Source organism: Schizosaccharomyces pombe, assembly GCF_000002945.2.
Source record: "Schizosaccharomyces pombe strain 972h- genome assembly, chromosome: II".
Lineage (NCBI taxonomy): Eukaryota > Fungi > Ascomycota > Schizosaccharomycetes > Schizosaccharomycetales > Schizosaccharomycetaceae > Schizosaccharomyces > Schizosaccharomyces pombe.
The window spans coordinates 2626050-2647137 of NC_003423.3; the positions used below are offsets into that span (position 1 = coordinate 2626050).

The window sequence follows — 21088 nt, forward strand, 5'->3', positions numbered from 1 at the left end:
TGCAATTTGACAAAAAATATTGAAATGAACATGCTTATACATTTATACTGTGTACTTAATTGTAAAAATGTTATGACCCACTAGTCATATGTTATGTCTATGTATTTTGCAACCTTGGAATGATTAGTTCAAAGAAAGCAAACAACGTATTCTCGCATCGCGCTAAGCATCGTTACTTTGCATTATTATCAATTTGCTTATCATTTTGCTTATTAAGTATAGAACAAATAAAATTCTTATGAAATTTCTCGTATTCTAAAAAATGAATTAATTCCCGCTTTAAACAAGATTTAACACCGTTTAAAGTTCCTAAAAACGGAACATTGCAATTGCGTTCTTTGAAGGATAGTGATGGTTTTCGGTAAATATTATTCTTATTGTGCACCCTACACAGATTGACAAATAATAAAAATAATCAAGTACGATAATGATGCTTCTGATAATTGGTGATTCGACGAAGTTTACCAATTGTCCAAATTACCAGCGTCTGCTAAGCTTTTGCGCATGAAAGATGTGTTACGAATATTACAAGTGAATACAAGAAAAAGAGTGTTTCTAAAGAAGAGTAGGGTTAATGAATAGTTGCAGTCTATTATCGTTTTGAACGCAGAGTTGTTTAGTAGAAAACAAAAAAAAAAAGTTTACATATTCGGTAAAAAAATGTATGGATGCTATGGGCACCAATAGTATGCATAAGGTTAACTCTTTGTATTGCAGCTAAAGATGTAGTGAGGACGTCAATATTTGCAATTCCGCATCTGAACACAGGAAGTCTAGCAAACTCTTAAAGACTTTTTATTATAAACCAAAAATGAGTGAGAATGTTTTTCTTATTTTTATGTTTAAAAAGTAAAAACAAAAAAACTCTTGAAATATTAACCTTTAAACACATAAAGTATATACTACTTGTATAGAAAACGTAATGTTCCCTATCACTTTTACAGTTAAAAAATGTTGAATCAAAATTTGAATATGATAGTAATACCACTAAAAACTTAATGTTAACAAACAACTACTTTTAATTGATGAATTTACTTTTATAAATTGCTATTTGATGCTATTATGTTTTCATTATAATATGTTTTACGGATTGATCGGTAAGTTGCGATACACGGTATGTTAGATTTTCATGAACCGATTTAGTGTCATTTCGCTTACTCGTTATCCGAACCGTTTCCGCATCAAGCTGATATTTACCATAACAAGACCTCACGGTTAAGTCGCTATCTCCGTTGCCTCCCTTACTGACAGACCCAAAACGCACTTGTCAAGTTGGGGCTTACTCTTCCATTGTGAGTTTTGTTCTTTCTCCTTTGCAATTAATTGAAAGTATTAATCGCTAGTTAAGCTATAAAGGTTTTAATTACCCAACGTTGTGAAGAGTAACCAAACGTACTTTGTGAAATTTCATTTAATAGAAAACCGGTTGCTTCAATTTGTATATTCTTCTTTTGTACAAAATTACCTTTCATTTCTCATTTTTAATTGCATCAATTAAGGTTCCTAATTGTTTGTTTGGAATTCCATTATTGTTCTAATTGCATATGACAGAAGTCTACTCGAAAGCACCGGCTACCGTAGGCCAAGTCAAATTATCAAACAATGGAACTTCTAATAAAGCCTACTCAGTTCCGAAATCTCCAGCTCCGGTAAGGACTGATTTGTTTAGTAAGATTCCAGCTGGTACTAAAATTCAAGTTGGCTCACACAGTGTCATTATCCAGCGCTACCTCAGTGAAGGCGGATTTTCTCATGTTTATCTTGCTTTATTGGAAAATGAGAAACCCTTTGTTTTAAAACGTATATATGTCCCTGATAAAACTGCTTTACAACTTGTTCATGGAGAAATTGAGACGATGAAGCGGCTAAAAGGTCATCGTCATATAGTTAATTATATCGATTCAAGTGCACTTTATTCCAAATCAGAAAATCGTTATGAAGTCTACTTGCTTATGGAGTTTTGTGCTGGTGGTGGTCTGATTGACTTTATGAATACTCGGTTGCAACATCGGTTAACTGAAGGCGAAATATTAAAAATTCTAGCAGACGTTTGTGATGCTGTAGCCGCTATGCACTACTTAGATCCCCCTTTAATCCATAGAGATTTAAAAATTGAAAATGTTTTGTTGGTGGCTCCGAATTCTTACAAGCTTTGTGATTTTGGAAGTGCATGTGAACCATTGGCCCCAGCTACAACGCCCGACACAATAATGTTTTTAGAGCAAAATATTGCTGCTTATACTACACCCCAGTACCGAGCTCCTGAAATGATTGATATTAATAGAAGGCAAGGAATAGACGAAAAAAGTGATATATGGGCTATTGGTGTTCTTGCATATAAGCTATGCTATTATACAACACCTTTTGAACAGGTTGGTAATAGTGCAATACTTAAGGCTTCTTTCTCTTTTCCACCCTTTCCACGATATAGTGATAGGATGAAGCGTTTCATAGCCACATGCCTTCAAGAACAACCTTCCCATCGTCCAAATATTTACCAAACTTTGAAAGAAATTATGGAAATGCAAGGTACACCTCTGAAACTTCCTGATGTATATGGTGGGGTCAATGCCTCAACTTACAATCCTCCAAGAGCTCCTCTTCAGCGAACTCCTTCAGGAAGCCTTACTCCGCTGAGTTCTCGTCCAGCACATACGTCTCTTCCTCCTATTCCAACTGTGCAAACGACTTCTTCAAATGTACCCCCGGTGAATCGCCCATCTTTAAAGTCAAAATCTCCTTCTGTTTCTAACATCCTTTCAAATCAGTTAAGTCCTATTTCTTCTGCTAACAATGATGTGATGGCGCGGTTGCAACCAAAATCTCCAATCCCTGCAACAAAAAGCTACTCTGCAACAATTCAGACGCCCCGTTCTCCTTCTTTACGAAGGGCTGATAGCACATCTCATATTATAAAAGTTCCTCATTTACCCGACACATCTGTGAAAACTGCTAAAACCGGGGCATCTGAAATTGATGTTCTTAGTCGGTATCCTAGCGTGGAAGAAATTGATAAAATTACTGACAAAATTGAGGTTAGTAAACCACTTCGCAACAGTGGGCCTCTAGCTTTCAAGCCTTTTGAAAAGATTTCTGCGAACAAACAGACTGATTTATTACAGAATAAACCTGAAGCCCTCCTAGATTTAGAGAATCGGTTTTTACCTAAACCATCTCCTAAACCATCCGAATTCAGTTCGTCTGTGGGATCTAAGCAAAACTTGTCAATGGATATTCCTTCAGTTCAAAATGTTTCGACAAAACAGAAGTCTACAAATGACACAGATAATAGCAAATTGAAAATAAATAAGCCTTTAACTGGGGGATATGCACCTCTACCATCACGTCCGAATCGAATGAATCATAGCGTTTTAAATGAAAAATCTAACAAGGAGTTTGTACGAGGACCAAGAGTACTTCCGCCAATAGAAGTTTCTTCCTCTAAGATGGCTGGACTGGATATTAGAAAAGAGCCTTTTACACCTGCTGTTCCTAGCGCAAAATCAGGTTTAAAGAAAGACCAATCTAGTGAGGTTGCAAATAAAGATGTTGTATCGAAAAACAAGGATAACATAGCTATACTGGCTGATAGAGAAGCACGTCCCCAACTCCTTCTTGACGATAACAATGACTCTAGCTCCTCCTCGAGCGAGCATCTCATATCGTTTAATAATCATACGGGAAACAAAATATTATCAAGGCAGACAACATCATCAAGCATCGATAGTAATAATGTTCAATCGAATATCGAGTTTTTGAAAGGATTGAATGCTACTCATGCTCGTTCAACATCTCAGGTATCGCATACACAAAGATTACAGCAGTCAATTTCAACCAGCTTAGAAAGAGTTAAGAGCAATACCAAAAAGGAGTCTAATAGTCCTCGTCAGGTGTCTAAATTGAAGCGCCCCATCGGTGCTTCTAATAAAATTCTCTCTGGTAAATTCGGTGAAGCATTCAAAAAGTTTGAGTTTGGTGGGGAGAAGATGTCACGGAGACGCAAAAGTGAAACTAAAAAGAATTTAGTATCGATTTTACCTGACACTGAGGTCGACGAGTATCCTAAGGCTTCAAATGAATGGATAGTTGAAAGTGAAGAACTTCCCCAAGTACATGAAACTATCAATCAGTATCGAAAGTCTTGTGAAACACAAAGATCACGTAAATCGCATGAAGGAAGCAATGATCTAGAACGTCAACCATCTTCGCCAGATACTGTGCATCCGGGAATCAAGCGATCTCACTTTATTCGAGAGCGTGTGAAACAATTACTCTCTGATGCTAATAAACACCATCAATCACCATCTGACTCAGAAACAGATAGAACACCTGATTCGAGTTCTATTCATTTACCACACATTGAGCGTCTAAACCTTTTCCATACCAAATCTGAAAGCTTGGAGTAACACTAGCATTCAGTATTTGTTTAAATCGTACTTAATTTCTCGGTTGCATTAGATACCAAAGCATATTTGTCTTCTATTTTTGGACGTGGAGTACTCTCTTTTTATTTTGTCCGCTGATAACTTCTTTATGAACTTAATGATTTATTTTTAACAAAAAAAAAAAAAAAGATTTTATATACTACTAATCAACTACTTGTTGTAAGTATTGTTTATTATATTGTCTTATTCAATATTCATCAACCACTAAACGAATGCTACTTGCATGTTCCGAGGTTCAACAGTCAGTTTTTACTATTTTATATTATAACTTTGTTCTTTGGCCACCAATTTGTAAATAAAAAGAACTTGTGCTTTCTATGCACTTTGTTGATTCAAATTAAAGAATTAAAAATTGCCTTAAACCATAAACATTTTTAATATAACATATATATATATATATATATATAGTAACATAGATACTGTTCTGTAAATTTATCATAACTTCCAGGTGGGTAGCGATCATCGCATTGCGCAAATGGATTTGAAGTTTCGCTAGACTATGTAATGAGCGTAATCCACCAAACTTAACAATTATAAAATTCAACAATCATTCGGTTTCAATGGAATTACGCTTCAAATGCTTGCGCAAACGATAGATAAAAGATGCTTTTTTCTTTAAATTATTTTCCGTATTGTCAGTCGCATCATCGTTGCTGCATACATTAATGTCTGTAGGGTTTGGAGATTCATTTGTTGATGAATTTACGTTTGAAGAATCGTTGTCCGTCACACCGTCCTCATTTTCTTCAGATTTTTCAACACCCTTTGAGTTATTAGGAAGTAAAAATGCTGGTAATGAATTTGCTTCGCTCTGACTTGAAAATGCAGCTATTGGGCTAGTGGCAGCATCAAGATTTCGATGCTTAGAACACGGGTCAAATGGGCCATCATGGTGAACCCCTAAAGTTTAGTTAAAAGGCTGCTGAGTTGCACAATCTTACCGAAATCTCCTAGGTATGAATTCGAAGAGTCCAGCTTGTCTATTTTGTCATAGCCTAGCATGTTAAAACTCTCTTTGGAAGATACTTTTCGCTCGAATGCCTTGTTCTGGTTCCAAAATGGAGGATTTTCGGCCATTTCGTTACATTCTATTATTGCAATTTTTGGTTTGATCACCCTCTTTGGTTTCGCTTCATATATTCTAGAATTGCTACGAGAATGCAATTTCAGCAGGTCAACCCCACTATCTTTATTTAAAAATGGATTATTTGATTGTAGTTCTGCATCGTCTTCATGATGTTGATATTGATTCAGATTTATGCCGGAATGCGGTCGTTCTTCGTTAAAAACGTCAATTCTTGGGGAGCTAAACTATAGTACACGATATCGGTTAATTAACCATTTATATTTTTTATAAAAATTATATTTTGAACGTACGATTGTGTACCCTTTTTCTGGAATGTCTTCAAAGTTATGAGTTTGGAGCGGCGGGAAATTTGCATTCGAGTGCACAAAAGGATTGTTTTTCCCCATAATTGAATATTAAAGTAAAAAAGAAAGAAAGGAGGACCTACTTAATGCCCCTTGGTAAAAATGAGACAGCTTGTTTTTACACTAATGAGCTGTATTTATTCGTTTTTTGTACTTCGACGTCACAAAGCAATCATAAAAGTCATTGATAATGTTAGGATCATTGTTACAGAGTAATGAAGAAAGAAAACATCAATAGCAATTTTTAGTAGCTACGCGATTTAGGACTCTTTTGATGCTAAAGGTGGGCGATCATTAATGATTTACATTATCAAGTATTATAGTGTCGACACAAACTGCGTGTATATAAATGTAGTAGTACTTTGATTAAATAAAAGTTCTTTTAGTTAGTTATAAATGTGTTATAGTTAAAAAATGTTATATACCATTTTAAAAAACATTCAATGTCAGTATTTAATGTACAGACCATGCTCGACTTAGATATACAGTCTTTGGAAGTTTTATGAATTACAAAAAAGGAGAAGCTGTGATTTTCATTTACAATTATTTCCTGTTTAAAGTAACTGTATTTGAAGTGATGCCAATATTTGCATTATTAGTCTAAACTGTTCAAAATATACTTTCGAATGGTAGCAATATTTAGAAAATGTTTATTTATTCGTCCTATTTAGTTTATATTAATTTTACCGTATGATTATGCATACTAAATCGAGTGCTAATATTCATTTATTAAAATAATACTTCATTAAACCAATTTCAACACCTAAAAAACAAATAAATATAAATTTGAGTATGTTGGTTAGTTAATCCAAATATTTCAGAATTTTGTTTGTTTACGTATCTTGAATGAATTTCAGGACTGAAACAGACCTAATATACACTGCCTTGATAACAGCGTATAAGTAAAAAAGTTGCAAATTCTAAATAAGAAAATTTGGAAAGCTTTCATTATATGTTAATTGTTTATTAGTATTTATGCGTAACACTTTCACATTATAGTGCCAAACCAAAACCTTCCTAGAACTGTAAAACGGAAATTTTTCATTTTCTTGTTGTCTTTTTTTGGTTTAATCTTTTTGCATACTCAAAATACTAGGAAATGAGTACCATTTCCACGTCTACTGATTCAAAACTTGATAATTTAGGATTAAGTGTTACTAGTCGTCGCAATCAGATTTTATTCTATCTTTCAAAAGCACTGAACTTAGCTCATTTACTTCGCTCGGATTCTTTACAAAAATCATTTTTGGACGCACTTAAGCAATCCGCTACTGATTCCGAATTGCTACATAAAAACCTCGACGAAATTAAATTCCTGCAAAATGAAAAACTCAACAACGAGAAATTATTAGAACAAGAACAAAATGAAGCAAATGATTACAGGTTGAAAGTCGAACGGCTGGAGCACAAAATCTCGGATTATGTGCAGGAAATTAACTCCTTGAATTCCCAGTTGCAAATCCAAAAATCTAACCCTGAAAAACATGAGGATGCAGTGTCTCAAAATAGGTTACGAGGTTCCTTAGATACGGTTTCTTCTCCTTCAAAAACCCACAAAGCTAACAAAGATGAAAAAGCTACAAGACTTCATTTGATTATTGCAAATTTGAAAAAAGCTTTAAAAGAAAAAGACGCTGAAGTTTTAAATCTTCAATCACATGTATCTTCGAAGGAGTCTGAGCTTGATAGATTTAAGATTAAACTGGAAACAGAAGAGTCCAACTGGAAGGTTCGATTGCAAGTCCTTGAGTCGAAACTGGCTACCCAGGATAGGAAGCTGAGGATGCAAAAAAAGAGTACTGAGAGAAAGAGTTTACTTGTTTCTCCTCGTGTTTCGTCCCCAAAACTTTTTTCCCCTTCGAAACAGGCAATTATGGGTACTCGACAACCAAATGCAACTTCAGGATCCCCCTTGAGCGTTACCCCTTTTCTTCAAAAAACTTCTACTTCTATAGGGCTATCTTCTAGTCCGCCTCAATCATCGCCATCAGCTCAGTCCTCACAGCCTTTTTCGCGTGACAAGTATCCCCACTCCATGACCGTAAGCCCATCCAATGCTCGTTATCTTAAAAAACACTTAGACGATACCATCCCTTCAAATGTAAGTGATATTAATCATAATGATCACTTAAAAATACCACAATCCCCATCATCATTGAGTCCTTCTAAGATTCCAATCAGAAAAAAAAGAAAGTTGAAGGATACTGTTTCTAACTGTGAATTTACAGAAGAAGATAGCGAATCTAGCTTTCTATTAGAGACAATACAACCTACTAAAAGTACATTACGACGCTCAATAAGTCCGTTAAAAAAAAGAAATGATGAGATAAATGAATTGAAGAAAGGATTTACAATGAAAAAATAAATTAAATAGATTTTGTCTAACACTTCATAGATTTTTCAATTATCGATTTTTCCAAACATAGTTTAATTCATTAGTATACTGGTCCATAACACACGCCATTAAAGAATCACACTTTCTTTATCACTAATCCATTCTTCCATTGTGCCAGCAATTTCACCTAATGCTTGTACTTCTCTTAATCCACATAATTCTTCAACATAGTCCGGTTCATTAATGGCTCGTAAAACAAACATCCATTTCTCTCTGTTCCATTCATTTATAATACATTCACTGCAAGCTGAACACTGAGGATAAGCCATCCCTGAAATTTTCATTAGGCTAAAATTATGCAAGAACCCTCGAATTTGATGGGGAAGTTCACCTAACACAGTTTGATCTTCATTTAAGACAGGTGCAGCATGTCTAAAATTGATAATTAATAATTCTAAAAAAAATTTCCGTACCCATTGGGGTGCTGCAGCAAGCTAACAAATAACTCTACTGCTATTGCTGTAGCAATGTTAGCACATCCTGATCGTGTTACTGTGCAGGTCTGATCAAGTGTACGGTCAACTAGTGAGTTTGAAGGCGCAAATATGTCATTACAAAAATAACAACCTAAGCGATTCTCTTTTTGTAAAACACTACCATGTCTCATGACCAGCCAGCTGTCAAATCCTAATGCTGAATTGATCAACAACTTGTCCATGGCAGTTGATATGACTGTCGGAAGCCAACGTGATTCCCTTGTATCGGTCAACAAGAATATCGCATCGTGAGTGGAAATAAGGTTCTCAAGAGTTTCGTAATCATGCATAGTTTTCTCAATGCCAGCTTCATATATAGGGTGTCCAAGCATTGGTATGCTGATGTTATATCCCGTTGAAAACTTCTTTGTTAGCTTGCATTCATAATAATTTTTTGTACCATATTCGGGTATATCTCCTTAAGCCGTTGCGCCGCACACTCTGCCTTTGGCAACTTTCGTTTGCAATCTTCAAATGTAAACAATGACTGGCGGACAGGATTTGAGTAGGAGACAGTAGAGTAATCCACAAATGTAACATGTCTCACCCCCCACGACTAGAACGTTAGCAATTTGGTCGTTTGCTTCATATAAATATTTTATTTCAATTTCATTACCAGCAAATTCCTTGCCACTCCACAACCCAGAGTACCGGCCCCCAGAAGTAAACATTTTGAGTTTTGAATACGATCGAGATCTAATTGCGGCACTAGTCTCCATCTCATCAAGCTTAGGTTTAACGTTGAAGCAGATTCAGACAATACAAAAGGATCAAGGACCGTAGACAAATTAACGACCCGGGGACCTAAAACGCCTTTTCCATTTCTTTCCCATCCAACGATTGAAAGGGGTGCTTCAAGAATCATATCCTTATCTGCTTCAACTTTTATTAGTATGCTTTTCGACAGCGTATCAGAATTAATCCCATCGCGATATAGAAATAAATTAATCACTTTCAATTTAAACTTAATAAATGCAAAAGCGAGGATATTCCTGACTGGCCAAGATGGATATTCTGCCAATTGAACAGAATCTTCTGCAACGAGATAAAACTACGTGTTAGTTGGATTAAAAATCGATGGCATACCTGAAGCGACTTGTCCACACAGTGGGAAAGCTCCTTCAGAGGTGCAATAGTCCATTCATCTAATGTTGATTTTATTAATAAGAAAAAAGGGCGTTGATAGTAATCAGCTGTAGACAAGAATTCACGAATTTGAGATAAAATTGGACCTGAAGGTATTAGCGATTCAGCTGGTGATAAGTCTTTTACAATCCAGTGAGGAGTTTCTTTAAACGAAGGAAATAAGCACCAATAATGGTATTTGTAAGCTTTTATGTCGGCGTAAGAAAATATAAGAAATCTAAGTAATTCATTAGGCCTTTCAGAAACAACTCCGTTTTTAATTGAATTTAATAACTATACATAATGTTAATGAGCTTTTGTATCAATCTACTTACAACTTCACCAATTTCCTCTCGAATTTTTTTCACGTCAGCGTTAGTAAATTCTTGAGGAGTATTGGCATTTAACAGTGTACCCTCGGCTAAACAGTCTTTGATATTACTAGGGACAGATTAGATGAAGCATTATTGTACACTCATTACCTGTTTGATGGCGCTTCTCCAAATACAATTGATATATTTCCTCTTGAATATGTATTAAATTTACCATGAATAGTTAAAGGTGACGCGTCTAATTTTTGCTTTTCGACTTTGTAATTGCTCAATTGATGCCAAAACGTAGCATCAATGGAGGAATGGAATGACTGAAACTGCAATGCCTTTCCAACAAACATTTCTGAACGTTGCTACAACGTTAGTTTGCTACACAGTTACTATATACTGCTGGGTATACACAGTAAGTAGTGTAGTAAATTATAGATGTCATTACATGTTGAAGCCGTGAACTGTTTATCACTGTGCTTTAAATTTCGTTAAATTAGAAATTATTTAGGGCAAGTCCAATTTACACCTGCGTTATTACAGAATATATTGAATATTGCAAATATGCTATAATTACATTGGTGTCAGCAATACTACACTACGTTGCGTATCACTATATGTCACATGTTCTAATTATATATCGTACCATGTATGATACGATATGGAGATTGATCTTAATGATAATCTATTAAGATCAATATTATCTGAATACTATAAATAGAGCTACTGCTGAACCTCGTTCCTCAGTTCAGTTATGAGCTATATTAGTGATAGGTAACATTATAACCCAGTTAATACAATACCTATACTCAGTTGCTACTTATACAACCTGTGTATTGTAATATAATAGATCACAAGGAAAACTCACCGCAGTTCTACGTATCCTTAAATCAGATACCAAACTGCGTAGCTTACAATTGGGTTTCAGATATATTTTCAAATAAAATGAATGTCAGCTCTCTTATGTATTTAGGGTCAAATTTACATATTTTGAAACTCTTGACCGTGGAGACGATATAGCATTTAATTGGAATGGTGCGTGGATACTTACAATCAAAACTACTCTTTCAAAATTTAAAATACGAAATTCGTTCACAGAAGGTAACTCAAAATGCTATTAAGGATATTTTTTATTTATTTCAAATATTCGGGGAGTGATGACTGTAAAACGACTTTTGCGTCAAAGGAGTTTTTAAAGCCAAACTGAATGGTTGGTCTATTTTGTAAAGAAAGACTTAAATCCGGGTCTCTTTGATAATGTAATGTTAAAAAAATTTAGTTGTTGTATGCTACCAAATTCTGCTCAACCCAAAATTCAATAAGACGCTCCGATGATTGCTATTAAAAAAAAAAAAATGATATAAATTAATGTCAATCTAGCCTTTCAAAAAGATAGACATATCCGGTAGTTTTTGCTTCTTCCAAGGAGGCAACTTGAAGCACCTTTTCATCATTAAACAAAACCCATTGCTGCTTTCCATCTATCTCTTTGCGTATAAATGCTACATAATGACCGGCATGCGCACTTGAGCCCTTATGGCTTATTATGGCCTTTAAATTGTAGTTGACTGGAACGTTTGTCGATTCCCAACTACCCATATTTTCATTTTTTATTGAAGAATCTGATCCTTCAAGTGGTGGTTCTTCAAAACTTTCATCCGGATGATTTAAAATCCAATCAACTGCGCGCTCAATATTATTGTTAGATTCAAGCAATCCTTTTCGTGCTTGTGCAACAGTAAAGCCGAATTCACATAATGATTGAACATTTTCTTCTGAAACACTTGAGTCTGCTTTGGGCAGTAATTCAGAAACTTCAATAGGTTTGTCAATTTCAGGGTCCTCCATATGTTCAAATAGCCAGTTCATGGCAGTTTCAGTATCAGAATTTCCAGTAGCGAGTAATGCTCGTTGGCATCTGACTAAAGGAAATCCCATAGCTTGAAGCTGTTCAATAGCACTTTGGTTCCATTCAATGGTCTCTGTCTTTTCAGGAAGATAATCTTCGTCATTTGGGTGGTCCTTAGCCATTAAGCGATCGAAATTATAAATTCCGTCTTCATTAACTATTATAGGGATGCTTAATTTCTTAACTTGATATCCCTGTAAATCAAACCGGTTGGCTTGTAGGATCAAGACTTTCGGGAACGACTTCATGGCAGTAGTAGTTGTAGCTCCTAGTTTACTTTTACAAGCTTCACAAGTATACTCCATTTGGTCTGGTTGTATAGTTGCATCTAAACATTGGTCTATTGAGACTTCTTCATAAATTTGCTCACCCTCAATTTCACCAATTTTAACACGCGGAACTGTCAAAGTCAATCCCTGAGAAGAGAAAGAAGAATAGCGAACGCGTTTACAGGAAAGACAAGATAATTTTTGCTCCGTTTCAAAGTCAAAAATCTTAGTAATGTCAGTTTTCGCAATACTAGATTTCCGTATTTTCCCCAGCAAATACAATAAAAACTCATAAGCATCTTGCTGTTGAGAAGTTCCAAATTCAGAATGCCCTTGTCCCACAACATCTTTGAACATAAAAGGCCTCAAACCATCTTGGTAAGGAAGAATCGATGAAGAAGGATTATTGAGTAAACCAATTTTGCTAGGTTTAGAAAATTTCCCACTTACTAAACCATCAGCTAGTTTACCAAGTTGACATTGCAAATCTGTAGTGGGGGTTTGACAAACAGAATTATAAGTGTTGAAAAGGTTTAATTCGTGAATAGCAAATTCCTTAATAGAAAACAACGACTGCATAGTTGAGGCCAGATAACAGCTATTACCAAGATTTTTAAGACCAGTTAATCCTGGTCCAAACAATCTTTTTGAAGCGTCATCCTCTTCGGAGGCACCAAAATCCCAATTTAAATTTTGCTCTAATTGTAGTTCAGCCAAAGATTTTTCAGTTTTGTTCAACTTGGCGATATCGATGCCGAAATTTAGCATATGTGTCTTTATATTTGGGTCAATTCTTTCCTCATCGCAACTATAACAATATATATCAGCCTGACCATCAGGTGAAATGCTTTTGAGTTTAACTGCAAGCGGATGTCCTGTATCATCATAATGAGAAAGGGCGTGCCCATTCCCACCACCTCCTCCGTACTGTTTTCTTCCACAGCTTAATGCGCCACATGTTAAACACATCCATAGATTTTCTGCAAGATCACATTTTGAACATGTAGCATTGTCCAAATTTGTGACGTAAGTTTCATTTTCTGGTAAATTTATTATATGATCACAAGTAGTTAATTCATTTTCCCATGCAGTTAATTGACTTTTGTTTGATGCCTTGGTAGCATTTTTCATTGCCTCTAATGATAACGAAAGTAAGGGATCCTGTATATCTAATATTATATTACAGACCAAACACTTAGGGACATAAAAATAATCATATAAATCTTCATCACTATCTTCTCTGATCTCAAGTTTCGTAATTTTTTGGGGAGGCTCATCATTAATTTTTTGCTTAGGTTGCCTGGCAATGGTGACCACAATTGGGTGCAAAGTTTGTTCAAAATGGACAAGTGAGTGTTTTAACCCAGTTTCCCCACATCCAGATTGAAAACAGGTTAAGCATAAATCAATTCCACCTTCTTCATCCTAACGTTTGTTAACGAATTTGAACTCCTCTGAGTACATGTTTTAAAACAAGCTATTTAAAAAACATACCTGCGAATTAAAGCAACGGACGCATTCTTCACGATATATTACCTGAGAATTATCTGGGATTACAACGTTTGTCTCTGTGAGGTGCGGACACGACATGGGTTGCTATAGGTGTTTATGGATGGATGGACATGAGGTAGGCAGAATATTAACATTAGTTAATAATATACGTGCATCTTGTTGATTAACGTATCGCTACAACTAAAATACCATCATGTTTTACAGAGGGCTTAATTAATACTCCTAATCCTGCATACCAAACTCTTATTAATTCGTTTAATTATAAACTAAATTGCAGTACGTTACAGTACTGCAACGAGTAATATCATTATAACTCAATTTTCCTTGTTTGTAGAACTCCAGAGGTCCAATAATTGAACATCCTGGGGTTATTCTTTTTATTGTGTAAATAAATTAAAAACCAAGAATACTGTGCATGAACTATTACCATATTTAGACTTCCGAGTGCAGATGTATGCTGTCGAGTCTACCTATACTGCTGATTAGATATTGCTTATTAAAACAACATTTGTATCATTTCCTGTAAGCTTGCATTTTTATATTGAATATTCGAATAGAATACTCATTGCTGTATCCATGTATTAACGCAACAGTGGACAGCGTAAATAACATTGGCATATATAATGTTATCAAGCAGGAGATTTGTAGAAACAGCTTATTTACACAGTCTTAAAATAACAATAGTTAATTAATATTTCTTGAATTTTTTTTATGATAAGTGAAAATCCACACATCAGATTCTACTATACTCACTCAAGTTGTAAACAGATGGTTAATATACGCTGTATTTATTAAAATATCATTCTGAATATATCATTATCATTTACACAGGTACTCCTGAAATTTATAATATTAAAAAAAAAAAAAAAAAAAGAGAAAAAGATACAGCTAGATTAGCTGCCGTATTTTCTTTAAACCAAATTTATTTACACACTACATACATAATTCATGCCTATATTTATAAATGGAATAAAATAGAACAATTTTAATACCCAAAATTAACCTGGAAAAGCTAAGTTAAAAATGAAACGAGCCATATATATTGCCGATTATTATCATATTTTGATATCAGTGTTTTGCAGATGATTCTAATCTAACATATCTGAATCTTTTATTCTTTTTTGTGAAACTGACTTGCTTGCATCTTATGGCTGGAGTCAGTATAAATTTCTTAGAACTTATCAATCCAACGAATATACTTCTAAAAGATATTACATTAGCCTTGCACAACCTGCAGTTATAATCAAAACACTTAATCAACGTAGCTCAAGCATGTCTATTTAAGATGTTAAATATGTTTTGGTAAATTACTTTGCAAATAAAATTCTAAATACAATGGTTTGGCATTATGATAAAGAATAAGACAATTTACAAGCGAAAATAAATTTGACTGATGTGTCCAGGTACACTCATACTAGATACGATGAGCATTGATTTGAAACACCAGTATAATATACCGAGACATTAAAAGACAAACGTAGTGGCCATGCAAAAATATTGCTGCAACGTCTGTCCAGTTATCACTCGGATTCAATTAAGATTTGTTTAATTCCAATACTCACAAAGCTTGTGATGAACAATATTTTTCGTAATTTCAACCGTTCTGCATACTTTACACGACATTGATTTACAAAGTGTAAATTCATCTTCAAAGAAAAGTAGGAAAATAAAAGAAAGGAAGAAAACACTGTTCATGCATTTTTTCAAAATTGTTGCAAAAAATCTAATAAATTTATTTGGCTATCAAATGCTAAATCATAAATACTCGTGTGTTAGCGGTTCAGTGTATAACAAGTCAATCACAATGCTTATTTATATATCGTTTGATTGTAAAATCATTACATACAGTAGGAAATTTATTTTGTTTAAGAAATATTCTATCTTAAGTTTTTCTAAATTTACTTTTACCTAATGGCTCTTTTTAACTTTGTTGTAGTAAAGCTGCTAGGAGTTAATTTCTCTTCTTCGTATTGCCTACTTTTAAAATTTGAAAGCCACTACCAGATATTTATAAAGCCGAAAGGCTCGGCTTATTGCATTTAATTGCAGATAATTAGAATGGCAAACTTTTATCCAGATTTTCTGAATATGCAGCCACCTCCTAACTATGTAGCAGGTTTAGGACGTGGTGCAACAGGATTTACAACGCGTTCAGATCTTGGGCCTGCTCAAGAATTGCCATCCCAAGAATCTATAAAGGCTGCAATTGAACAAAGGAAATCAGAAATAGAGGAAGAAGAAGATATCGATCCTCGTTATCAGGATCCTGACAATGAAGTAGCGCTGTTTGCTACTGCTCCATATGATCATGAGGACGAAGAAGCTGATAAAATATATCAATCTGTAGAGGAACATTTAAGTAAAAGAAGAAAATCCCAACGTGAAAAACAAGAACAGCTACAGAAAGAAAAATATGAAAAAGAAAACCCCAAGGTTTCTTCACAATTTGCGGACTTAAAACGTGGGTTATCCACTTTGACAGATGAAGACTGGAATAATATCCCAGAACCCGGCGATCTAACTCGTAAAAAAAGGACTAAACAGCCGAGACGTGAAAGATTTTATGCAACAAGTGATTTTGTTCTTGCAAGTGCTCGCAATGAAAATCAAGCTATCTCTAATTTTGCAGTGGATACTCAAGCAGGAACAGAAACTCCAGATATGAATGGGACAAAAACAAATTTTGTTGAAATTGGAGCTGCTCGTGACAAAGTTTTAGGTATCAAGTTAGCACAAGCTTCGTCGAATTTGACTTCACCATCGACTATAGATCCGAAGGGGTATTTAACTAGTCTGAATAGTATGGTTCCAAAAAATGCCAATGACCTGGGTGATATAAGAAAAGCTAGAAAATTGTTGCAAAGTGTTATTGAAACGAATCCAAAGCACGCCTCTGGCTGGGTAGCTGCTGCGCGGCTTGAAGAGGTCGCGAATAAATTATCTCAAGCACAATCTTTAATTTTAAAAGGTTGCGAAAATTGTTCTCGCTCTGAGGATGTTTGGCTAGAAGCAATACGACTACACCCGGCTGCAGAAGCAAAAGTTATTATTGCAAATGCCGTTAAAAAATTACCAAAGTCAGTGACGTTATGGCTTGAAGCCGAAAAACTTGAAAATCAAGCTCAGCACAAAAAAAGGATTATAAAAAAAGCTTTAGAATTTAACCCGACTTCTGTAAGCTTATGGAAAGAAGCTGTAAATTTAGAAGAAGAAGTGGATAATGCAAGGATACTATTAGCTCGTGCCGTTGAATTAATACCCATGTCCATTGATTTATGGTTAGCTCTTGCTCGACTTGAAACTTATGAGAATGCTAAAAAGGTGCTCAATAAAGCCAGACAAACCATCCGTACTTCCCATGAGGTTTGGATTGCTGCTGCTCGTTTGGAAGAACAGCAAGGTAATGTATCACGGGTGGAAAAAATAATGGCTCGTGGTGTAAGTGAGTTACAGGCTACTGGTGGTATGTTACAACGCGATCAGTGGCTTTCCGAGGCTGAAAAATGCGAAACTGAAGGGGCAGTGATTACTGCACAAGCTATAATTAATACGTGCCTCGGTGTTGGATTGGATGAAGAAGATCAATTCGACACCTGGTTAGATGATGCTCAATCTTTTATAGCTCGTAAATGTATAGATTGTGCGCGTGCTGTTTTTGCTTTTTCTTTAAGAGTCTATCCAAAAAGTGAGAAACTTTGGCTGAGAGCTGTTGAACTTGAAAAGCTGTATGGTACAACAGAAAGTGTTTGTTCTATTTTAGAAAAAGCTGTAGAATCATGTCCTAAAGCCGAAATTTTATGGTTGCTTTATGCTAAAGAGCGAAAAAACGTTAATGATATTGCTGGTGCTCGGAATATTCTTGGGAGAGCTTTTGAATATAATTCTAATAGCGAAGAGATATGGCTTGCTGCTGTCAGAATTGAATTTGTGAACAATGAAAATGAACGTGCCAGAAAGCTACTTGCCCGTGCTCGTATCGAATCGGGAACTGAACGAATATGGACTAAATCCATTTCGCTTGAACGAATTTTGGACGAAAAAGATCGGGCGTTACAACTTTTGGAAAATGCACTGAAAATTTATCCCCATTATGATAAGTTGTACATGATGAAGGGTCAAATTTTTGAAGATAAAGAGCAGATTGAGCTTGCTCGAGACGCATACTTGGCTGGCACAAAAGTTTGTCCTTATTCCATACCTTTGTGGCTTTTGCTAGCCAAACTTGAAGAAAAGCAGTCCGTTATACGCGCGAGAGTTGTGTTTGATAGGGCTAAGGTTAAAAATCCTAAGAATGAATTTTTATGGCTTGAACTTATAAAAATGGAACTCCGGGCGGGGAATATTTCACAAGTTCGTGCAGCCCTTGCTAAGGCCTTGCAGGAATGCCCATCTTCGGGTTTGCTGTGGACGGAGGCTATATGGCTTGAACCTCGCGCACAGCGTAAAACTCGTGCTACAGATGCTTTAAGGAAATGTGAAGGCAATGCACATTTACTTTGCACCATCGCCAGGATGCTGTGGCTGGAAAAAAAAGCAGATAAGGCGCGTAGTTGGTTTTTAAAAGCTGTTAAGGCTGACCAAGATAACGGAGATGTGTGGTGTTGGTTTTATAAGTATAGCTTAGAGGCTGGGAACGAAGACCAACAGAAAGAAGTGCTTACAAGTTTTGAAACCGCTGATCCTCATCATGGTTATTTTTGGCCCAGTATTACTAAAGATATCAAAAATTCTCGGAAAACTCCGCAGGAACTATTACATCTTGCCATAAATGTGTTATGATTACGACAAAAATGATGACTGTAACATATTGGATCTATTATTTATCTTAAAATTAATGTTTAAATTGGTATTCGAATTTACTTTAGATATTTGTAAATTTACGGACTTTTTAATAAAAAAGAACGATTTTTAAACAGGTTCGATTGAACACTTACTTTAAATCAACAAGAATACCAGTTAAGAAAGCAGTAAAAGTGTAAACCAAAACTTTTTATGTAATACACACTATCAACACGAAAGTGGGTTTTAAAAAACACAAGGGAAAAACTTTCAAAAATAAGACAAAAAATTAGAGAAAAAAAAATTAAGTAACCCCTTTTAAGTATATGTTGCCTTTACTCAGCAACGGGATTCCATTGTGAATATATATCCCAGCGACTAGATTCGGCTTGACGCGACACATATTTGACAAATTGAAGGACACCTTCATCTCTATAAACCAAAGAAAAAACATTCCAAGCGGCTGGCAAAGAAAGCAAAATACTGTCATCTTGCTGATCACCCCTATACACAGCAGCATCTACATCAGGATCTTCATCGCCAATCATATAAATATCATATGCACCATTGTCAGTATTCGCAATGCCTGTCCCCGGAGATAAGCAAAGAGTAGCTTCTAGTAAAGCTGTGTCATTCGTAGTAGCAAGCGTAAAATCGGAACCAGGGCGGAATCGTCGACCAACTTGATGAAAGGAACGAAGGGGTAAGCCACTGACAAGTTGGATCCAACGCTGAAACGCAGGAAGGCGCTGCAAATCCATGGGCAAAATAATATCAGGGCCAAACTCTTCATGATCTAAATATAGGTACCTGTGCTTATGAGGAGGAATGGCAGTTTTCCAAGGGAATGACACTTCGGAAGAATGCATAGGAGTGGGCTGCCTTTCAGCATCGATGATTCGCTTAAGGAGAGTGTTTGCAAATTCCTGATTTAAAAACTCTACTAAAACAATAACAGAATCTTGAAAAAAGCGTTTTGATAGTTTTTCAATGCCATCAGGTGTCAGGTAAAGTGGATTAATATAATTGCTTAAAATATCAGTATCCTGTTTGGATAAAGGTTCTGGCTTAACAACTGGGTAGTATGAAAACCGGGGAAGTTCTAAGTCCATTTGTTTCATTGTTAAAGACTGCAAAGTAGAAACGGTATTGTCGCAGTAATTAGCGTCATAACCAGGTTCGCCAGGCTGAGGGTAATGAAACCAGCCGGAAATAGCCATTCGAGGTTTATCTACATAAACTTCTTCAACATCATGGAATGAATGTCCGGGCTTAACTCGGAAGAAAGAGAGTTGATTCCATTGAGGAGGAATGGAGTGACAAAAATCAGCAGCAGGAAAGGATGGTTGTAATGTAGGAAACAACCGGAGTGCACCTCCATATTCGGGTTTCCAACCTTCGTCAGGTTCTACCAAGTATAAGATATAGGAAATGCACCTGGTACCAATAACATCGTCATGATTCATCAAATGGCATCCTTTTGAGTAAACATTAACAGACAAATCTTTTTTGCTAGCCGATAAAGGGCCACAGCCGGTAATCTTTTGAACGTGAGAGCGAAATTCCTCAGAGTAAAGAGCATCACGAACTTGACGCAAATACTTAAGCATGTTTTGCTCTTTCTTGTCTAATCCATCCAAGTTTGCTAGATCACCAGTTTGCCAAACACGGTAAATATCAGTTACTTTCTCTGTAAAATGTATGTTTTCCATAAGTTCCTTACGAACATTTCGAAGAAGTGTATCATTGATCAGAGGACGAATCACAACATGATTATACGGTCCATTTTTGTGATATTCCCGTGAAAGTCTTTCTGCCTCACTGGTATCTAATGCATGAGGCGCAAATCTATCCAGCACTGTTGGTTGTTGAGTATCCCCCATCCCGTTTTTATATTTGAGATTTCACCTGAATATAATGTGCAATTAGGTAAAAATTTTAGTGGTTGGCAAACTCCCAATAGTAGCAATGAAAAGCATCCCACCCATTTTTATGGACTCGGGTCTCACCATAGGTAACATTCTTGAATTATCGTAAGACTTTCTTAGACCTCCTATTACGGAGTGACTTCGGTAACTGTGAATTTGTTTAATGATAGGGAACGCAGGTTAATTCTTCGCTTGCTTAAAACAACGTGCTATCCGTAATTCTGCCTATTGCTATATATTTGGATAGTAACGCTTCGAGCTTAAAGAACAGTATAGTCCCAAAATAAGGCTAAAAGAGTTTGAATCTTAAACAGTAATCTGTTTTCTTTTCCATTTTCTGATTAGTTAGATAACTTTCTTTTGATGCTTTTGAATCAAATAAATGAATTATTCAAGATGTTTGTGATTTAAAGTACTATTTTTTTATTCCTTAAAAAAACCGTAGCTAGTTTTATTACCACAACTCGCATTTCAGGTTTCGGAAATTAATCTCATTTCT

The 21088-nt window shown here is 35.6% G+C and overlaps 7 protein-coding genes and 15 long non-coding RNA genes across 22 annotated transcripts, besides 1 other annotated feature; 10 read left to right on the plus strand and 12 right to left on the minus strand.

Annotated features, from left to right (window-relative positions):
* Positions 1–32: 32 nt before the first annotated feature.
* prl102 lies at positions 33–612 on the plus strand. Its single transcript, NR_195099.1, has one exon. It is a non-coding gene; the product is annotated as a Pdc2-Repressed lncRNA (long non-coding RNA).
* Positions 233–672, minus strand: SPOM_SPNCRNA.5749. The gene has a single exon (NR_195100.1). It is a non-coding gene; the product is annotated as a non-coding RNA (long non-coding RNA).
* A 424-nt stretch (positions 673–1096) lies between these two features.
* Positions 1097–1327, minus strand: SPOM_SPNCRNA.5750. Its single transcript, NR_195101.1, has one exon. It is a non-coding gene; the product is annotated as a non-coding RNA (long non-coding RNA).
* ppk30 (Ark1/Prk1 family protein kinase Ppk30) lies at positions 1250–4829 on the plus strand. The gene has a single exon (NM_001021995.3). The coding sequence runs from the start codon at positions 1545–1547 to the stop codon at positions 4404–4406; it is 2862 nt and encodes a 953-aa protein (NP_596081.1). The 5' UTR covers positions 1250–1544; the 3' UTR covers positions 4407–4829.
* Positions 1502–2270, minus strand: SPOM_SPNCRNA.5751. Its single transcript, NR_195102.1, has one exon. It is a non-coding gene; the product is annotated as a non-coding RNA (long non-coding RNA).
* Positions 2384–2929, minus strand: SPOM_SPNCRNA.5752. The gene has a single exon (NR_195103.1). It is a non-coding gene; the product is annotated as a non-coding RNA (long non-coding RNA).
* Positions 4785–5918, minus strand: pal2 (pal1 family early clathrin mediated endocytosis factor, meiosis specific Pal2; the record flags this gene model as incomplete). The annotated part of the gene is made up of 3 exons (NM_001021996.3): positions 4785–5345; positions 5387–5756; positions 5823–5918. 3 exons carry the CDS (start codon positions 5916–5918, stop codon positions 4993–4995), a joined length of 819 nt encoding a protein of 272 aa, NP_596082.1. The 3' UTR covers positions 4785–4992.
* SPOM_SPNCRNA.1537 lies at positions 4954–6231 on the plus strand. Its single transcript, NR_150425.1, has one exon. It is a non-coding gene; the product is annotated as a non-coding RNA (long non-coding RNA).
* Positions 6232–6522: 291 nt separating this feature from the next.
* SPOM_SPNCRNA.5753 lies at positions 6523–6775 on the minus strand. The gene has a single exon (NR_195104.1). It is a non-coding gene; the product is annotated as a non-coding RNA (long non-coding RNA).
* mde4 (microtubule-site clamp monopolin complex subunit Mde4) lies at positions 6768–9922 on the plus strand. The gene has a single exon (NM_001021997.3). The coding sequence runs from the start codon at positions 6976–6978 to the stop codon at positions 8239–8241; it is 1266 nt and encodes a 421-aa protein (NP_596083.1). The 5' UTR covers positions 6768–6975; the 3' UTR covers positions 8242–9922.
* SPOM_SPNCRNA.5754 lies at positions 6998–8055 on the minus strand. The gene has a single exon (NR_195105.1). It is a non-coding gene; the product is annotated as a non-coding RNA (long non-coding RNA).
* Positions 8178–10559, minus strand: atg7 (E1 Atg8 and Atg12 E1 activating enzyme Atg7). The gene is made up of 7 exons (NM_001021998.3): positions 10355–10559; positions 10208–10313; positions 9834–10166; positions 9364–9798; positions 9148–9303; positions 8685–9109; positions 8178–8643 (listed from the first exon to the last, which is right to left on the minus strand). The coding sequence occupies exons 1-7, from the start codon at positions 10543–10545 to the stop codon at positions 8340–8342; spliced, it is 1950 nt and encodes a 649-aa protein (NP_596084.1). The 5' UTR covers positions 10546–10559; the 3' UTR covers positions 8178–8339.
* Positions 10560–10764: 205 nt separating this feature from the next.
* Positions 10765–11108: an LONG TERMINAL REPEAT.
* Positions 11109–11126: 18 nt separating this feature from the next.
* On the plus strand, positions 11127–14123 carry SPOM_SPNCRNA.1538. The gene has a single exon (NR_150426.1). It is a non-coding gene; the product is annotated as a non-coding RNA (long non-coding RNA).
* On the minus strand, positions 11280–13980 carry ubp14 (ubiquitin hydrolase Ubp14). Its single transcript, NM_001021999.3, has 2 exons — positions 13865–13980; positions 11280–13795 (listed from the first exon to the last, which is right to left on the minus strand). The coding sequence occupies exons 1-2, from the start codon at positions 13958–13960 to the stop codon at positions 11564–11566; spliced, it is 2328 nt and encodes a 775-aa protein (NP_596085.1). The 5' UTR covers positions 13961–13980; the 3' UTR covers positions 11280–11563.
* A 130-nt stretch (positions 14124–14253) lies between the features above and the next one.
* Positions 14254–14540, plus strand: SPOM_SPNCRNA.5755. The gene has a single exon (NR_195106.1). It is a non-coding gene; the product is annotated as a non-coding RNA (long non-coding RNA).
* A 282-nt stretch (positions 14541–14822) lies between these two features.
* Positions 14823–15734, plus strand: SPOM_SPNCRNA.403. Its single transcript, NR_150800.1, has one exon. It is a non-coding gene; the product is annotated as a non-coding RNA (long non-coding RNA).
* SPOM_SPNCRNA.5756 lies at positions 14873–15670 on the minus strand. Its single transcript, NR_195107.1, has one exon. It is a non-coding gene; the product is annotated as a non-coding RNA (long non-coding RNA).
* On the minus strand, positions 15702–17206 carry SPOM_SPNCRNA.1539. Its single transcript, NR_150427.1, has one exon. It is a non-coding gene; the product is annotated as a non-coding RNA (long non-coding RNA).
* On the plus strand, positions 15872–18848 carry prp1 (U4/U6 x U5 tri-snRNP complex subunit Prp1). Its single transcript, NM_001022000.3, has one exon. The coding sequence runs from the start codon at positions 15941–15943 to the stop codon at positions 18659–18661; it is 2721 nt and encodes a 906-aa protein (NP_596086.1). The 5' UTR covers positions 15872–15940; the 3' UTR covers positions 18662–18848.
* Positions 18677–20588, minus strand: ofd1 (2-oxoglutarate and Fe(2+) dioxygenase domain-containing protein 1). The gene has a single exon (NM_001022001.3). The coding sequence runs from the start codon at positions 20542–20544 to the stop codon at positions 18997–18999; it is 1548 nt and encodes a 515-aa protein (NP_596087.1). The 5' UTR covers positions 20545–20588; the 3' UTR covers positions 18677–18996.
* Positions 19024–19539, plus strand: SPOM_SPNCRNA.5757. Its single transcript, NR_195108.1, has one exon. It is a non-coding gene; the product is annotated as a non-coding RNA (long non-coding RNA).
* SPOM_SPNCRNA.5758 lies at positions 19961–21088 on the plus strand. The gene has a single exon (NR_195109.1). It is a non-coding gene; the product is annotated as a non-coding RNA (long non-coding RNA).

What these genes read in the sequence shown, in the direction of transcription:
- ppk30 (NM_001021995.3), top strand. Translation starts at nt 1,545, where the DNA reads ATGACAGAAGTCTACTCGAAAGCACCGGCTACCGTAGGCCAAGTCAAA.
- prp1 (NM_001022000.3), top strand. Translation starts at nt 15,941, where the DNA reads ATGGCAAACTTTTATCCAGATTTTCTGAATATGCAGCCACCTCCTAAC.
- atg7 (NM_001021998.3), bottom strand. Translation starts at nt 10,545, where the DNA reads ATGTTTGTTGGAAAGGCATTGCAGTTTCAGTCATTCCATTCCTCCATT. An exon ending in GAGTGGCAAGGAATTTGCTG is followed by an intron (nt 9,304 to 9,363) that starts GTAATGAAATTG and finishes CTAACGTTCTAG; the next exon opens with TCGTGGGGGGTGAGACATGT. An exon ending in AGGAGATATACCCGAATATG is followed by an intron (nt 9,110 to 9,147) that starts GTACAAAAAATT and finishes CTAACAAAGAAG; the next exon opens with TTTTCAACGGGATATAACAT.
- ofd1 (NM_001022001.3), bottom strand. Translation starts at nt 20,544, where the DNA reads ATGGGGGATACTCAACAACCAACAGTGCTGGATAGATTTGCGCCTCAT.
- ubp14 (NM_001021999.3), bottom strand. Translation starts at nt 13,960, where the DNA reads ATGTCGTGTCCGCACCTCACAGAGACAAACGTTGTAATCCCAGATAAT. An exon ending in TCCGTTGCTTTAATTCGCAG is followed by an intron (nt 13,796 to 13,864) that starts GTATGTTTTTTA and finishes AACAAACGTTAG; the next exon opens with GATGAAGAAGGTGGAATTGA.
- mde4 (NM_001021997.3), top strand. Translation starts at nt 6,976, where the DNA reads ATGAGTACCATTTCCACGTCTACTGATTCAAAACTTGATAATTTAGGA.